Source organism: Nilaparvata lugens, chromosome 8, assembly GCF_014356525.2.
Source record: "Nilaparvata lugens isolate BPH chromosome 8, ASM1435652v1, whole genome shotgun sequence".
Taxonomy (NCBI): Eukaryota; Metazoa; Arthropoda; class Insecta; order Hemiptera; family Delphacidae; genus Nilaparvata; species Nilaparvata lugens.
Window position 1 is genome coordinate 15,860,445 of NC_052511.1, and position 12,791 is coordinate 15,873,235.

Consider the following 12,791-nt stretch of genomic DNA (forward strand, 5'->3'; position numbering starts at 1 on the left):
ATAGACCAAAATCAAAATACTGTAATCATCTAATGTTAGATAAGAATGGAAATGTCTGACAGCCATCCTTCTAATTCATTTAATATCGAAAAATTTATCATCCATAATAGGTCACATTTGAAAACAAAATATTTTGTTCGGAAGACCAATTTTATCAAATATTTCAGGAAAGCATAGAATTTATTTTTCTATAAAATTGGAATCTAGAACAATATTGGAAGTAGCCTAATTATTAATAATTCAATAAGGCTTCACAAATTTGTGGTTCAATAGGAAAATAAGTAAGAAATACAATAAAATTTTCCACAGTAATTTAAAAAAAAACCACACACAAACCTAAAATACGTTTCTAAAGATAAATTGTAGACAAAATCTATCGGATTGCTTGGTACAAAAATTGCTACAATGATTGAATCAATGAACTTCAGATCAAGTTTTTTCAGCAAAAATCAGTAGTTATTGGATCCAACAATAATGTAGAGCTGAGTCAGAAGTAATTTCAATTTTTTTATGTAGGTAGGTCCTACCTCGCACCTACCTTACTTGAGGTTTTATGCTTGCAAAAACATGTTTTAAAAGAGTGTGAAATTGATCAGAAACTTGATTTATAGAATGAGAGAAATTATTAGTATTTTTGTTCCTACCATAGTATTAAGGTTCCATTTAAAAAATTGTTTTTTTCAACTCATCAATATATATTTTTGTAGCCTATTTATTAATATGGCCTGCATTTCCATCGGCAAGCCAACCTCTATATTCACATCCTCGGCAGTCTCTCCCTCGTTTCATAGCTCTTGTAAATCAGCAGCAATTCGGCCCTTCTCTAATCTTATCCTTGATTCTCCTCGTCCCATCCAATTGGTTCATGTTATATATTCTATGTCCCAGAGCATGGCCATACGACAATATCTCTAGTACCTATAGTATATCTTTACCCCGTGAACTAGTCTTTACTGTGCCCCTGATTAATTCATTCCAAAATGGGATTTGTGGATTCACCACAAATTATGCACATAGACGAGATTGTATGAATCTACCGCAGGCCAGACTGTTGAGGTCTTATAGAGCAGTTTTATAACAGAAGCTTTCCTGTTGCAGCACTGAAGATTTTCAACTTGATGCCAGTACGTTTCCGTGAGCAGCAATAAAAAACTTTGAGAGGACACTTGATGATCAGTCAATACAATGTTTTATAAACACTCTGAACCATCCAACTTGATGTTGAGTTCAAATTTATAAATTCGTTGAAATCAATCAATATTAAATCACTTTTTTCTGTTAGAAAAAACGACTAGCAGTCATATATTTTACAATAAATGAATTAATCACTCACTGTCACAACGAGATCTTTCGGCAGGTTCGCCATCTTCTTGGTTGTACTCATAGACAAGTAGAAGGATAGGATGGAAAACAACAGCTGTTGTTTTTCTAACAGCAAAAAGTGATTTAATAATAAGCAGTTCGTGATGAAAAACAACATTGAAGACTATCAATATTCTATAATCTATATAAAAGCGAAATGTCACTCACTCACTGACTGACTGACTCACTCACTCGCAGAACTAAAAATCTACCGGACCAAAAACGTTCAAATTTGGTAGGTATGTTCAGTTGGACCTTTAGAGGCGCACTAAGAAATCTTTTGGCGATATTTTAACTCTAAGGGTGGTTCCTGAGAGCTATTCCTGGGAATAGTATATTACTAGCCTTCAGGCTCGCTTCGGTCGCCATATCCGTTTAGCCAGACGTTTAGTCTGGACCCCCGACTGGATCGTCCTAACATATGATAAAAATGCTCAAATGAACAATGCAGGCGAGCGAAGCGAGCCTGCTGATCTCATTCTTGGACGATCCAGTCGGGGGTCGAGTGGGCGAAGCCCCCTGGGTAGACGGATATGCGAGCGAAGCGAGCCTGACGGCTAGTAATGTATAAATCCAAGTGCTGGTCATAAATCAAGAGCTTCAAATTAACTGGCAAAGTCTTATTTCTTAACAAATAGTTAACTTTTCCTCTCCCATTAATGTAGATGTTTTGAAAATCTGTCATGCATTCGTCGATTATAGACGGAAGCTACTAAATTCTTTCTTCTAATGTTAAATTAAGCAGGTTTGATAGTAGGTACCATAGTAGTAGGCTACTTACATAAATTCTGAGTATGGGTAGATTACGGACTTATATCATAAAATAATATATAAAATAATTATTGTTCACTACTGGCCTTACAATATTCTATTTTCTATTTATTCTAAGTGTATATAGGCGCCCTATTATTGAAATAACAGAGATAAAAAATAGGAAAATTATCCCATAAGAAAGATAAATCATTAAATTAGAGACTCAGGATTCCATGCATTTGAATTATACCTGAATAATAAAATAGAATATCAATCTTCAACTTTGCCACCACTTACCGTAACACACTTTATTATGTTTTAAACTTCATTCTAATTAAAAACAAGGATTAAATTTACTACATTAAAATTATGCATCATAATGAGGGAATGTAAATCATTTTATAAAACCAAGTTATTTGTTTTTGTATCTAACATAAATACATAATAATAATAATAATGGCATGTAACTTATCTATTTCCAATTGAAAAATGATCAATTAACATTAAAACTTACCAGGATCTAAAACAGGTATTTTTGCCATTCTGTTATTTGAATTCAATCAAGTTAAAATAAATTACGGTCAAGAACTAAATATAAGAAAAGTAAATTTTGTTAAAAGCATGTCTCATATCAATGACATAACCTAACTAATCTGCAATTGGTTCTTAATGATAAGGAGCAAGCACTTTTAAACGCTTCATCACAATTTGATAATTTCCAGTTCATCACAAAAATATTACAGGAATTGCCTTTTATAAATCTAATAAACTAGCCTATATGAATTCATAAATTGATCACAAGATTGACATTTGACATTACACAACAACAAAATACGACGACGTAATCGGAATCTGAATCTGAATTTAGAAACAGCAAAATTAGTTGAAAAAGGACCAAATGAGCCAGAAATGTGAAACGGAAGACTCACCAGGATGACCACTACAAGAAAACGAGTGACTTTTATTTCCAGAACAAAACTTATGAATTATTTCTAATCCATTGCCAAGTGATGAAGAACGAAGCAGTTGAAGTGTGGATGAACTATTAATGGATAACAGATATTTTTCTTCCTTTTATCAATCATGCAGTCGTTACTTTCATGCAGGTACAAAACGATGAGTTACTATTGAAATAAGACTATTCTTGTTGTACATGAATTGTTCACTATTCTCATAGGAACTGCCGCAGCTCAGGATTTGTCTTTTGTTGGATATATCATATGTGTTTAGATTATTGATTATAGTTAAACTTGTTTTGCTAATTGATATTGTTCGATTGACTATTTGAACACTTTATTGAATTGAGCTTTCTTTACATGTTACGGAACATCGCCATTATAGCTTTGTTGCCTTATAATTACTGAAGTTTGGCTTTCAGATAATATTCCGTCCAAGGGTTTATTTAAATACGTATTTTTCCTAAGTGCTTGATGGTACATGATGAGTGATTATTCAGGTGTTGCACCGCCCCAAAATTTGAGTCAAAGTTCAGCTTTTGCTGCTGCCCTTCAACGAGCTAAACAGATAGCAGCTAAAATTAACCCAGGTAGTGCTAGTGGAAGCTCTGATCCACCGGGAGTAAAACGGTCACACGAAGAAGGAACTGACGATTTTGAGCCTGACATTAAGAAATTAGCAACAGGAGGGGCCGGTTCAAATAGTTCGGTTGGAAGTGTTGGAGTCTCGGCTCAAATTTCAGCAGCCCTGGCGGCCGCTACGGGAATGTCGGGTTTGGGGGTCAATGGTCAAATGACTACTGAAGACATAAAAGTGCCTGACAAGATGGTTGGCCTTATTATAGGCCGCGGGGGAGAGCAGATCAGTCGACTACAGGCTGAATCTGGTTGCAAAATTCAAATGGCTATGGATAGTGGTGGAGCTCCAGAACGGCTATGCACACTCACAGGTAACCCACAGGCTATATCCCGTGCTAAAGAAATGATCGCTGGTATAATTACACAACGCAGCAAAACAGAAGGAATGGGTGGTGCGCGATTAGATGAGTTGGGGTTGAGCGATACCAATGGTAGTGAAGGTCGCCACTCCAATATGGATAGAGGCTCAATGGGTGGTCATGGAATGCACTCGCAAGGCGATTTTCATAATGGGTCTACTTTTGAGATGATGGTGCCCGGTTCTAAGGTTGGTCTGGTTATAGGAAAAGGAGGGGAGACTATAAAACAATTGCAAGAAAAGTCGGGAACTAAAATGGTGGTTGTTCAAGATGGGCCAAATCAGGAAACAGAAAAGCCTTTAAGGATAAGTGGGGACCCACAAAAAGTAGAACACGCCAAGTCTTTGATCTACGAGCTGCTTGCAGGCGACAGAAGAGATGGAGGCGATAGAGGAGGCCGTGGTGGAGGCGGTGGGCGCATGGGCTTCGATCGGGGGGGCGGTGGAGGCGGCCGAGGCGGTGGCGGTGGAGGCAACAGGTGGAGTGACCAATCAGAGGCCACCTATGTTGTTCCTGCAAACAAGTGCGGCATCATCATTGGTCGCGGCGGCGAGACAATAAAGCAGATCAACCAGACTTCGGGTGCACACTGCGAGCTGGATCGGAGGGCTCCTCCCACTGCCACTGAAAAAACGTTTCTGATTAGAGGCCAGCCTGATCAGATAGAAGCGGCCAAGAGGATGATTGCCGAAAAGTTGGGCAATGCAGGTCAGGACCAGAATGGTGGTGGTGGTGGGCCGTTTGGCGGAGGAATGTCTGGAGGAGGACCGCCTGGAGGGCCTCCTCAATACGCACCGCAGAACTGGGGAGGCGGTGGTGGCGGCGGTGGAGGTCCACAAGGATTCCAACAACCGTGGGGTGGCAACCCTCAACCTTCTCACGATCCCAACATGTTCGGTGCGCCACAGAATAACCAAGTGCAAGTGCAGGTGAATCCGCAGACTGGTCAGCCAGACTACTCAGCGCAGTGGGCAGAATACTATCGATCGGTTGGCATGATACGCGAGGCAGAGGCTATTGAACAGCAGGCCAAAGCTAAGCAGAGCATGCCGCAAGGCCAACCTGCCCAGCAGCCAGCTCAACCCGCAGCGGCACCAGCGGTCGCCACGCAGAACGGCCAAGCTGACTACTCGGCACAATGGGCGGAGTACTACCGGTCAACCGGCAAGGTCAAGGAGGCCGAGTTCATCGAGCAGCAGATGAAGAGTAAGGCGGCCGCCCCCGCGCCTCAACCCACCCCTACCCCTGCTGCCGCCCCCATGTACGGCCAGCCACAGCCCTATGGCTACGGCGGCGGTGCACCGGCTGCACCATTCTATGGAGCCAATCAGAACCCAGCACAGTATCCAGCTGGCTACCCAGGCTTCCCACAAGCTTTCCAAATGCAAGCGCCGGGACAGGGTATGGCTCCTGATGGACAATAGATGTCTTACTTCATGCACTGGCCAATCTTTTTTCACCTGCTTAACTAGATTTTTATTAGTGGAAATGACATCGATTGAGACAAGTTTTAAGGGCCAGCTGCTGTTAAAAATTTTATTAATCCCTCACATTAATTATAATTTTGTTGATTCACCAATTTCCTGTACTTCAAATAGGCCTACAAATATTCTATTACTAGGGAAAAACAGATAAATTAGAAGACATTAGATTTAGTGTTGTTTGCGTGTGATGACCACATTCGTTACTCCAGTAATGTGCCTGTGAAAGTGCGGGACAAATAGTTTCTATAGCAGTTGTCACATTGTAACAATAGTATTTTACATTAGAACAGACAATTTCCCAACAGTGGTGAGGTGTATATTTCCTGAATGTGTTAGGTTATTCTTAGAAGTATTAGTGTACTGCAGGGACTCTTCCGTATTACAAGCATAGTTTGGACTGTTTTGTGGGTTGTAGTTCATAATGCGTTCGAAATATCAATTTGTCAAAAGCACTAGCTAGTTGGGATGAATTTAACTGAGTAATGAAGAATATAATTGAAGTGTGGTGCGGAGACAGAGATGGGCATCTTGAGTGAGGGGAATTTATTTAGAAGAAGTGATGATTGCATAGAAATATTAGGTGGTGTTTGGGGGGTGGAGCTGCCGGTAGAACTCATTCCAGTTAGGCGTGATGGCAGAATTAGTCATGACACAGGGCTCAGTGGCGGCTTTTACATCAATAGCAGCTACATGAAGAGAGTAGAGGAGTTCTACATGCTGACCAATCTTTAGCAACCCTGCCTGAAGTGATGTAAAGTGAGTATGTCTGCAAATAATCTATAGATTTCGGCAAAAAGGCTAACTTATACAATCAGTTTGAAGATCATAGAAACTTTCTCAAATGCCAGGTTTAGAATGGTTTGACTCCGTAGTCCTAAATAGTTGGAAAATTTTTAAAGCCTTTTGTAACAGTGCTGCTGATGAATCCTGAATTAGTATATTTATATTTTCCACACTAGTGTTGTTTGACCATTCCTTATTGTGTTTTAGCGGTCAGATTCACATTCACTGAAATGCTTTCATAATGCTCATATCTTTTTGTGAACATTAACAAATGATAATGTTTTGCTTGCTAGTCGACAACCAACAAATGTCGGTTATTATGATGACTCATGATTTATGAATCATTTTTGTAAACTTGTTCGATTTTTGTCGACTATATACAAAATTGAATAAATATTTTTAATTGTTCTGTAATCTTGAAATTTTAATCTTATCTACAGTAATTTTTCATTTGCGATAATCTTTCTTGTTCTTTTCAACTGAAAACTGCATAATTGTTACAATATTAGCTTTGCATGATATTATGGTTACTGAATATAATTATGTGATTTATGTAATGATGACTTGATTTTAGGTAGAAGTTGATTTTTGTTGTGTCATAAAACAAGCTATTAAAGTTGTCATTGAAAAATGTGAGTATTTTCCCCGATTATGGCATATTTTATTCGTAAGAATGAAATTTCGCTACAATCATGGAATATATTATTATATTTCACAACACATTGTAACCAATCGCATTCCTTGAAAATTTTATTCATGCACTTGTATAAATAATGTCTCACTATACCAATCATCTTCACGAGTATCAATTATTGACTTTTATTTGAAGTTCTTTGATTTACTGACAGGCCTACCTACGCTTGAGAACAAAAATGTTTTCAATGCAGTGATTGATATTCAATCATTATCGTATCACGGTATAATAAAATCTTCTTTTTTTCTGTTTCAATTTTTGTGCATGTTTCGGTAAAAGTCGTTGATTTAAAGTAGAGTTTTTTATTTACTAAATGAATGACAACTGTTATAGCTCATAGCTTTTTTGAATTTAGCATCATATTGAATCATTGGAATTGTTCAGTGTAGATAGTATTAATAATCTATTCACATTATATTCAGCACCTGTAACAATGAAAAATACATTGCTCTATGATTTAGTAAATTGTTTTTAGGAAATTAAGAATAAAATTCCCGCTTGTAATGTTTCAACCAAGTATACACACTCAAACTTATAAAAAGAGTTTTATTGACTGTTTTCATGGGATACAATATATTTACTATATTGAATCTATACTCAAATTGAATTTGATGCAGTTTCTTTGAATGTCAATTTTCAGCTACAGACCTATCCTTTTTATTTCCCCCTTAACATGATTTTTCTTCTCCATTAATGATGTTCTGTGCATTCCTGTGTTATTTCCATTCAGATTCTTCCAGAACTCCTTGAATGTACTTGTCTTCTGTGTTTCCTCATTTCACACGTTCAAATGATTAATATTATGATAGTATTTTGATTTAAACATTTTTCTTAATTGTAGAATTTTTATTTTGATTTAAACATGTTTTCTTAATTGTAGAATTTTATTATTTTATTTCTTTGTTTAAATCACAATCTCTTCTTATAGTACATCCTGTTCGATTTGCTATTGATAATATTAATTTGTTTCTATGTCCTATTTAACTATTGATAATCATTATCATGGTGATATGGATTTAATATGAATATTTTGGATTATGAATATTTTTCGCTCAACTTTTATTCCAGTTATCCAAGGAATTGTGTTGGAAAAATATCGGGCTTATTGGGTCTATTCTATGTCCCTTTATAATTGTTTTCTTGCTACTGTGCAATACTAAAATATCATCATGCTTTGATTTTTGTGACATGTCGTGTTAGTATTAATTAGTTTCTTCAATTCTCTGATTCAATGTATGTGAAAGTAATATAGTCTCCCGTTTTCTTGTTTTATATATATTGAATTCACGTTCATCCATATTTGATAATAATTATTGTCTGTTACATATTTTTCAATTTTATGGATATTATGTTTTTGCTTTACATATTATGATGCACTTTCCATTTTTAATCTGTTTATTTTCTTGTATTCTTAAATGATGCTCTTACGCTTTCAACATGGGAATCTTTTATTATTATCATATAGGCTACAATATGGTATTATAAAATTATTATGTATGCACTGTCAACTATCCTATTTAACGAATTCCAATGATTGAGAATTAATTTCTTGGGAATGATGAAAACTAACATGATTGTCCAATGATCTTCAACGCTCCAATTCAATTAATTCAACATGAATCCTACAACATTTAACTTTTGGCCTTCATTAGAATACTGCATCTATTTCAAGAATTGATAGAATCATAACTCAAATAATATTACTGAGTAGATGAGCAATGTCTCTTCGATTTTCAAACTATTTTAATATATGATTATGAGTAGAATTCAACTTCAGTATAACCTTACTTGGCATAAAATTGGCTTTGAAACTTGTTATATGGCCGAAAACAATTAAAAATAATTTTTGCTCTTACCCAGCAGCTAAGCTTTCACCAACTTTAATATTACGAACAAGTGTGTTCCAATAAAAGTAGAATTATTTACAAATGATCGATATTTTCTATTTAGCTGGGTAGAGCTCTCTCCATGAATTTTTGAATTTATTAGAATCTCCCATCTTAGATTAGTCACTTCTTTATTTCATGAATTATAATCAGTTGCTTTTTCGTGCAGGAAAAGAAGTAGAAGTTGTGAAGAGGAGAGCAGCGAATTTGCTCCACTGTCGAAACGAATCAACAATCTACACATAAACAATCCATTTTTCTCACTTCAAAAGCCAATTGAACTGTCGCAACAGGTGAGTTAACAAAATTCATTCATCTAATTTCTAGAAAATTAGATGTTGATCTAGATTTAATGGCAATCTTGAGAATTTTTTAAAGGTTTGAAAACTTTCTAAAAATTCTCGCTTCTTAAAATCAGTGGTGCTGATTCTAACTGAACGTGGAACAATTATTCTTTATTCGCTTCCATCTAGATTAGGTAAAGTGGATGAAATTTAGAGTGGAGTTTCAAAAAAGTTAACCTACAGTAACCTAGTGACTATAGTCAGGCCGTACCATCCAGTAAGTGTTGCCTGCCTTACTCTCCTTGAAAATTGTGTCTTTACTAAAGCTTTAGTTATCTTCATTCTAAATGTCAGCAATGTTGAATGAGAAGCATTAAAAGCATATAAGGAATACTGGCAGCTGAAATTGATCTCATTGTAGGTGTCAACCCTTATCTGATGAAACATTTTGGTTTTTGCTTAAATGAGAACATAAATAGCTCCTTTGCTAATTGATTATACGATTTTTAATTGTGGGGAACATCATTAGAATGATCTCGATTATTATTCTTGGCGGTAACATGGAATGAGTCAAAGATCTTCTTTTCAAAGTGGACTCAACACTGCCAAGAATCTATTAGACTTATGGGGAAACCAATTGTTAGCAAGTCCTGTTGGTTCAAGAGAAAGGTCGTGAAAATTACGAACTTGGATAAACGAGGTAGATGTCAGTTGGGCTACCGGATTACAATCTTGGCCACTAATTTACATTAATTACAGGACAGCTTTCGAGGTAATTAGGTTATTTTGGTAGTGGAGGTTGAAGCAGAAGAACTTTTCAAAATGGATTTGAAAAGTAGGTAGGTAAGTTGTTTGATTTGTAATGCATTGTCGTTTTCAGGAGAGAGAGAGTATGTCGGCTGGCATGAGCTCAGAGGCTGCCTTATGGTCTGAGCGACAGAGGATTCAAAATTCAATGATGAACCCAGTCAGTATTCAAGAGCAGATGCACTACACCCCACATCTCAGTCTAGAAGAGAATCCTCATTATTACGAGAAAAACAGGCTTCTTTTCAACCTATTCTTAGAACGAGTCCAAAGAAATGCTCATTAATTTTCATTTTATATTTTGCTGGATTCCTATTTATTCTTAGCTTACATGAATCTATGTTGAGTATATCGGTTTTTTCTTGGTGTTTATCTAAATTGTATGTTGAGTGTTCACTTTTCTCTTATCAATTGATCAATATTTTTGGATAAAGAAATCATTATTATGAATCACTGTTTAAAAATCATATTTGAAAGTGTATGTGTTTTTGAAATTAACAAAAACTTGGGGAATAGTATGTATATGTTTTGAAAAATTTGGTACCTAATTATTTCATTTATCAGTCACGTATGCTAACACGTTGATGGATTATTAAACATAATATAACTTGTATCCGTTTATTATTTCATTGCTTTTAGGTTGTAACTAAATTTATGATCTAATGTTATAATACTCTCTCAACATCCTGAATTGTTGCTCTATAATCCGTTGTTGAGATTCGATTTCGATTTGATTGGCTTTTTTTAATGAAGCCGATCATATTGTGATACATTTATTCTAATCTAAACCTATGAAACTACTATTAACGTCTAGGTTTGTGCTTAAACTCCACCTAAAATTGAATTTTCTGTAAGAAAGAGTTTTGTAAAGCATTTTGGCTACATACTTTGTCAAAAATCATGTCTAGGCTATTGGAGAGAGTCAGGTTTAAGAAATCTGATATCAAATTTGACACAACCTAGCAAATTGACTAGGCTTTATGGGAAGGTTGCATTTTCGTAGTTTCATATGTTGGAAATTTTATAAACATTTTGGAAATTTCATTGAGGACATTTAATTATTCCAAAGCATTAATGGAGTAAGTTTACAATTATTGTATAAGTAGTTTTAATTTTGTCTAGATTCTCATGAACAGTCTGGTTGATTTTGATGAATGGAAATTTTCTTCTCAGTGTTAATGCTTACAATATAATCACATTTTACTATAATTTGAATGATTGTGAATTGTCTAACTAGCGACTGATTATGTTAACTTCATTCATGTTTTTCGTATTAATTTTCAATATTCGTATAATCTTCTTGAAAATCATATTTTGTAGGCCTATTTTAAAAATTATTGTAATCTATAATTGAAAAATTGTATGTATTTTTTTTGAAATTAAATTGTTTAAAAATAGTTGAAATCATTCTGTATTGTCAATTGAAATCCATTTCTTTGTAGATACAACAGAAATAGTTGATATTAATATTTTTTGAAATATTCGGAATGTAGATGATCCAGACGATCATGGGCTGAGGAGGAAATAATAGAACCAGGACAACATTGAAAGAATGTTGAGTGAGAGTAGCAATAAGATCGGATTAAATAGCAGTGGACGCCTGATGCATTTATTCTCCTACTGGAACGGGCACTGCATAGAAATGTATGTACAGAGTTTGTTTAAACATTCATTTTCTACAAATGTGTTGGTTGCTATAATATCATAGCAGATTAGGGCCGGTTTCCTAGCTCGGGATTTAACTAAATTCTAGACTTTGAACAGCTGGAGTCAGAAAATTGGCCTTCCGAATGTGAACTGCTTAGTCGCAGTTCACGTTTAAATTGAATTTCGAAAAACTAGAAAATTGAACACAAAATAGAATAAATAGAAAATAGTCTAAAGTTTCAGCTATTTTTAATTATTTATGAATGTGTCAAGGAAAAACGTTTCCAATATTATAGAAATGATAAAATAAAGATCATAAAAACTGTGTCTACGCCCTGTTTTGGAAAGCCAATTTTCTGACTAGTACTAATTACTTGAAGAAATTTGTGAAATTTTACGTACACAACATTTGAACGCTTATGAACTTTGTCTTACTCAGGATTTAAATGAAACGGATGTTTGATAGTTGGCATTTCAAGTCGACTTGACTTTTAGTTAATAGTCTTCAACTCTACTTGACTTTAGCGTTTAATAATTAGCACACGCAAGTGTAATTGATTATGCTTTATCCGTGCTTTTAGTTCTTAGTCTTTAATGTCACTGAAATTTCAAGAGCATAATTATTGTTTTCTTAGATAGTGTCCATTCACAGCGTGCTTAAATTGCCAGACGTGACAATTAGTCTATTGAATTGATTTAATTTATCGTCTGCAGTGAAACTGAAATTTCAAGAGCTGACTTGTTTTCTTTTAATGATGTCCATTCACGATGTGGCAAGGTTGCCAGACACTAACAGTTTGTTTATGAAATAAGGGTCTGGGAGAAAGCGAAAACAGATATCACATCAACATTGATAGTAAACAAACCAAACCTCAGAACTTAATTAAATGGCAGCGACTTCTATCACTATATTGATGATGAAAAACTGAGTTCAATGTCCTTGGAATCGTCTGTCTCTCACAAGTTTATTTCTCTTGTGGTCAGGGTGGGGGGGTCGATTGTTGAAATCTTTTTTCTTGAATTCAAATCCTTTATTCCAATCATGAAAGTTCAAAGCGACCCAACATTATCCATTGTACTGAATTTAAAGTAGAGTTTTGAAGTCATAATATGCTATTTGAAGTCATAATATGCTAT

The 12,791-nt window shown here is 35.3% G+C and overlaps 1 protein-coding gene across 1 annotated transcript; it reads left to right on the forward strand.

Annotated features, from left to right (window-relative positions):
• The first annotated feature begins 3,112 nt into the window (after positions 1 to 3,112).
• Positions 3,113 to 11,404, forward strand: LOC111055679 (far upstream element-binding protein 2). Its single transcript, XM_022342937.2, has 3 exons — positions 3,113 to 6,309; positions 9,086 to 9,209; positions 10,081 to 11,404. Exon 1 carries the CDS (start codon positions 3,553 to 3,555, stop codon positions 5,491 to 5,493), a length of 1,941 nt encoding a protein of 646 aa, XP_022198629.2. The 5' UTR covers positions 3,113 to 3,552; the 3' UTR covers positions 5,494 to 6,309; positions 9,086 to 9,209; positions 10,081 to 11,404.
• The last annotated feature ends 1,387 nt before the right edge of the window (positions 11,405 to 12,791 follow it).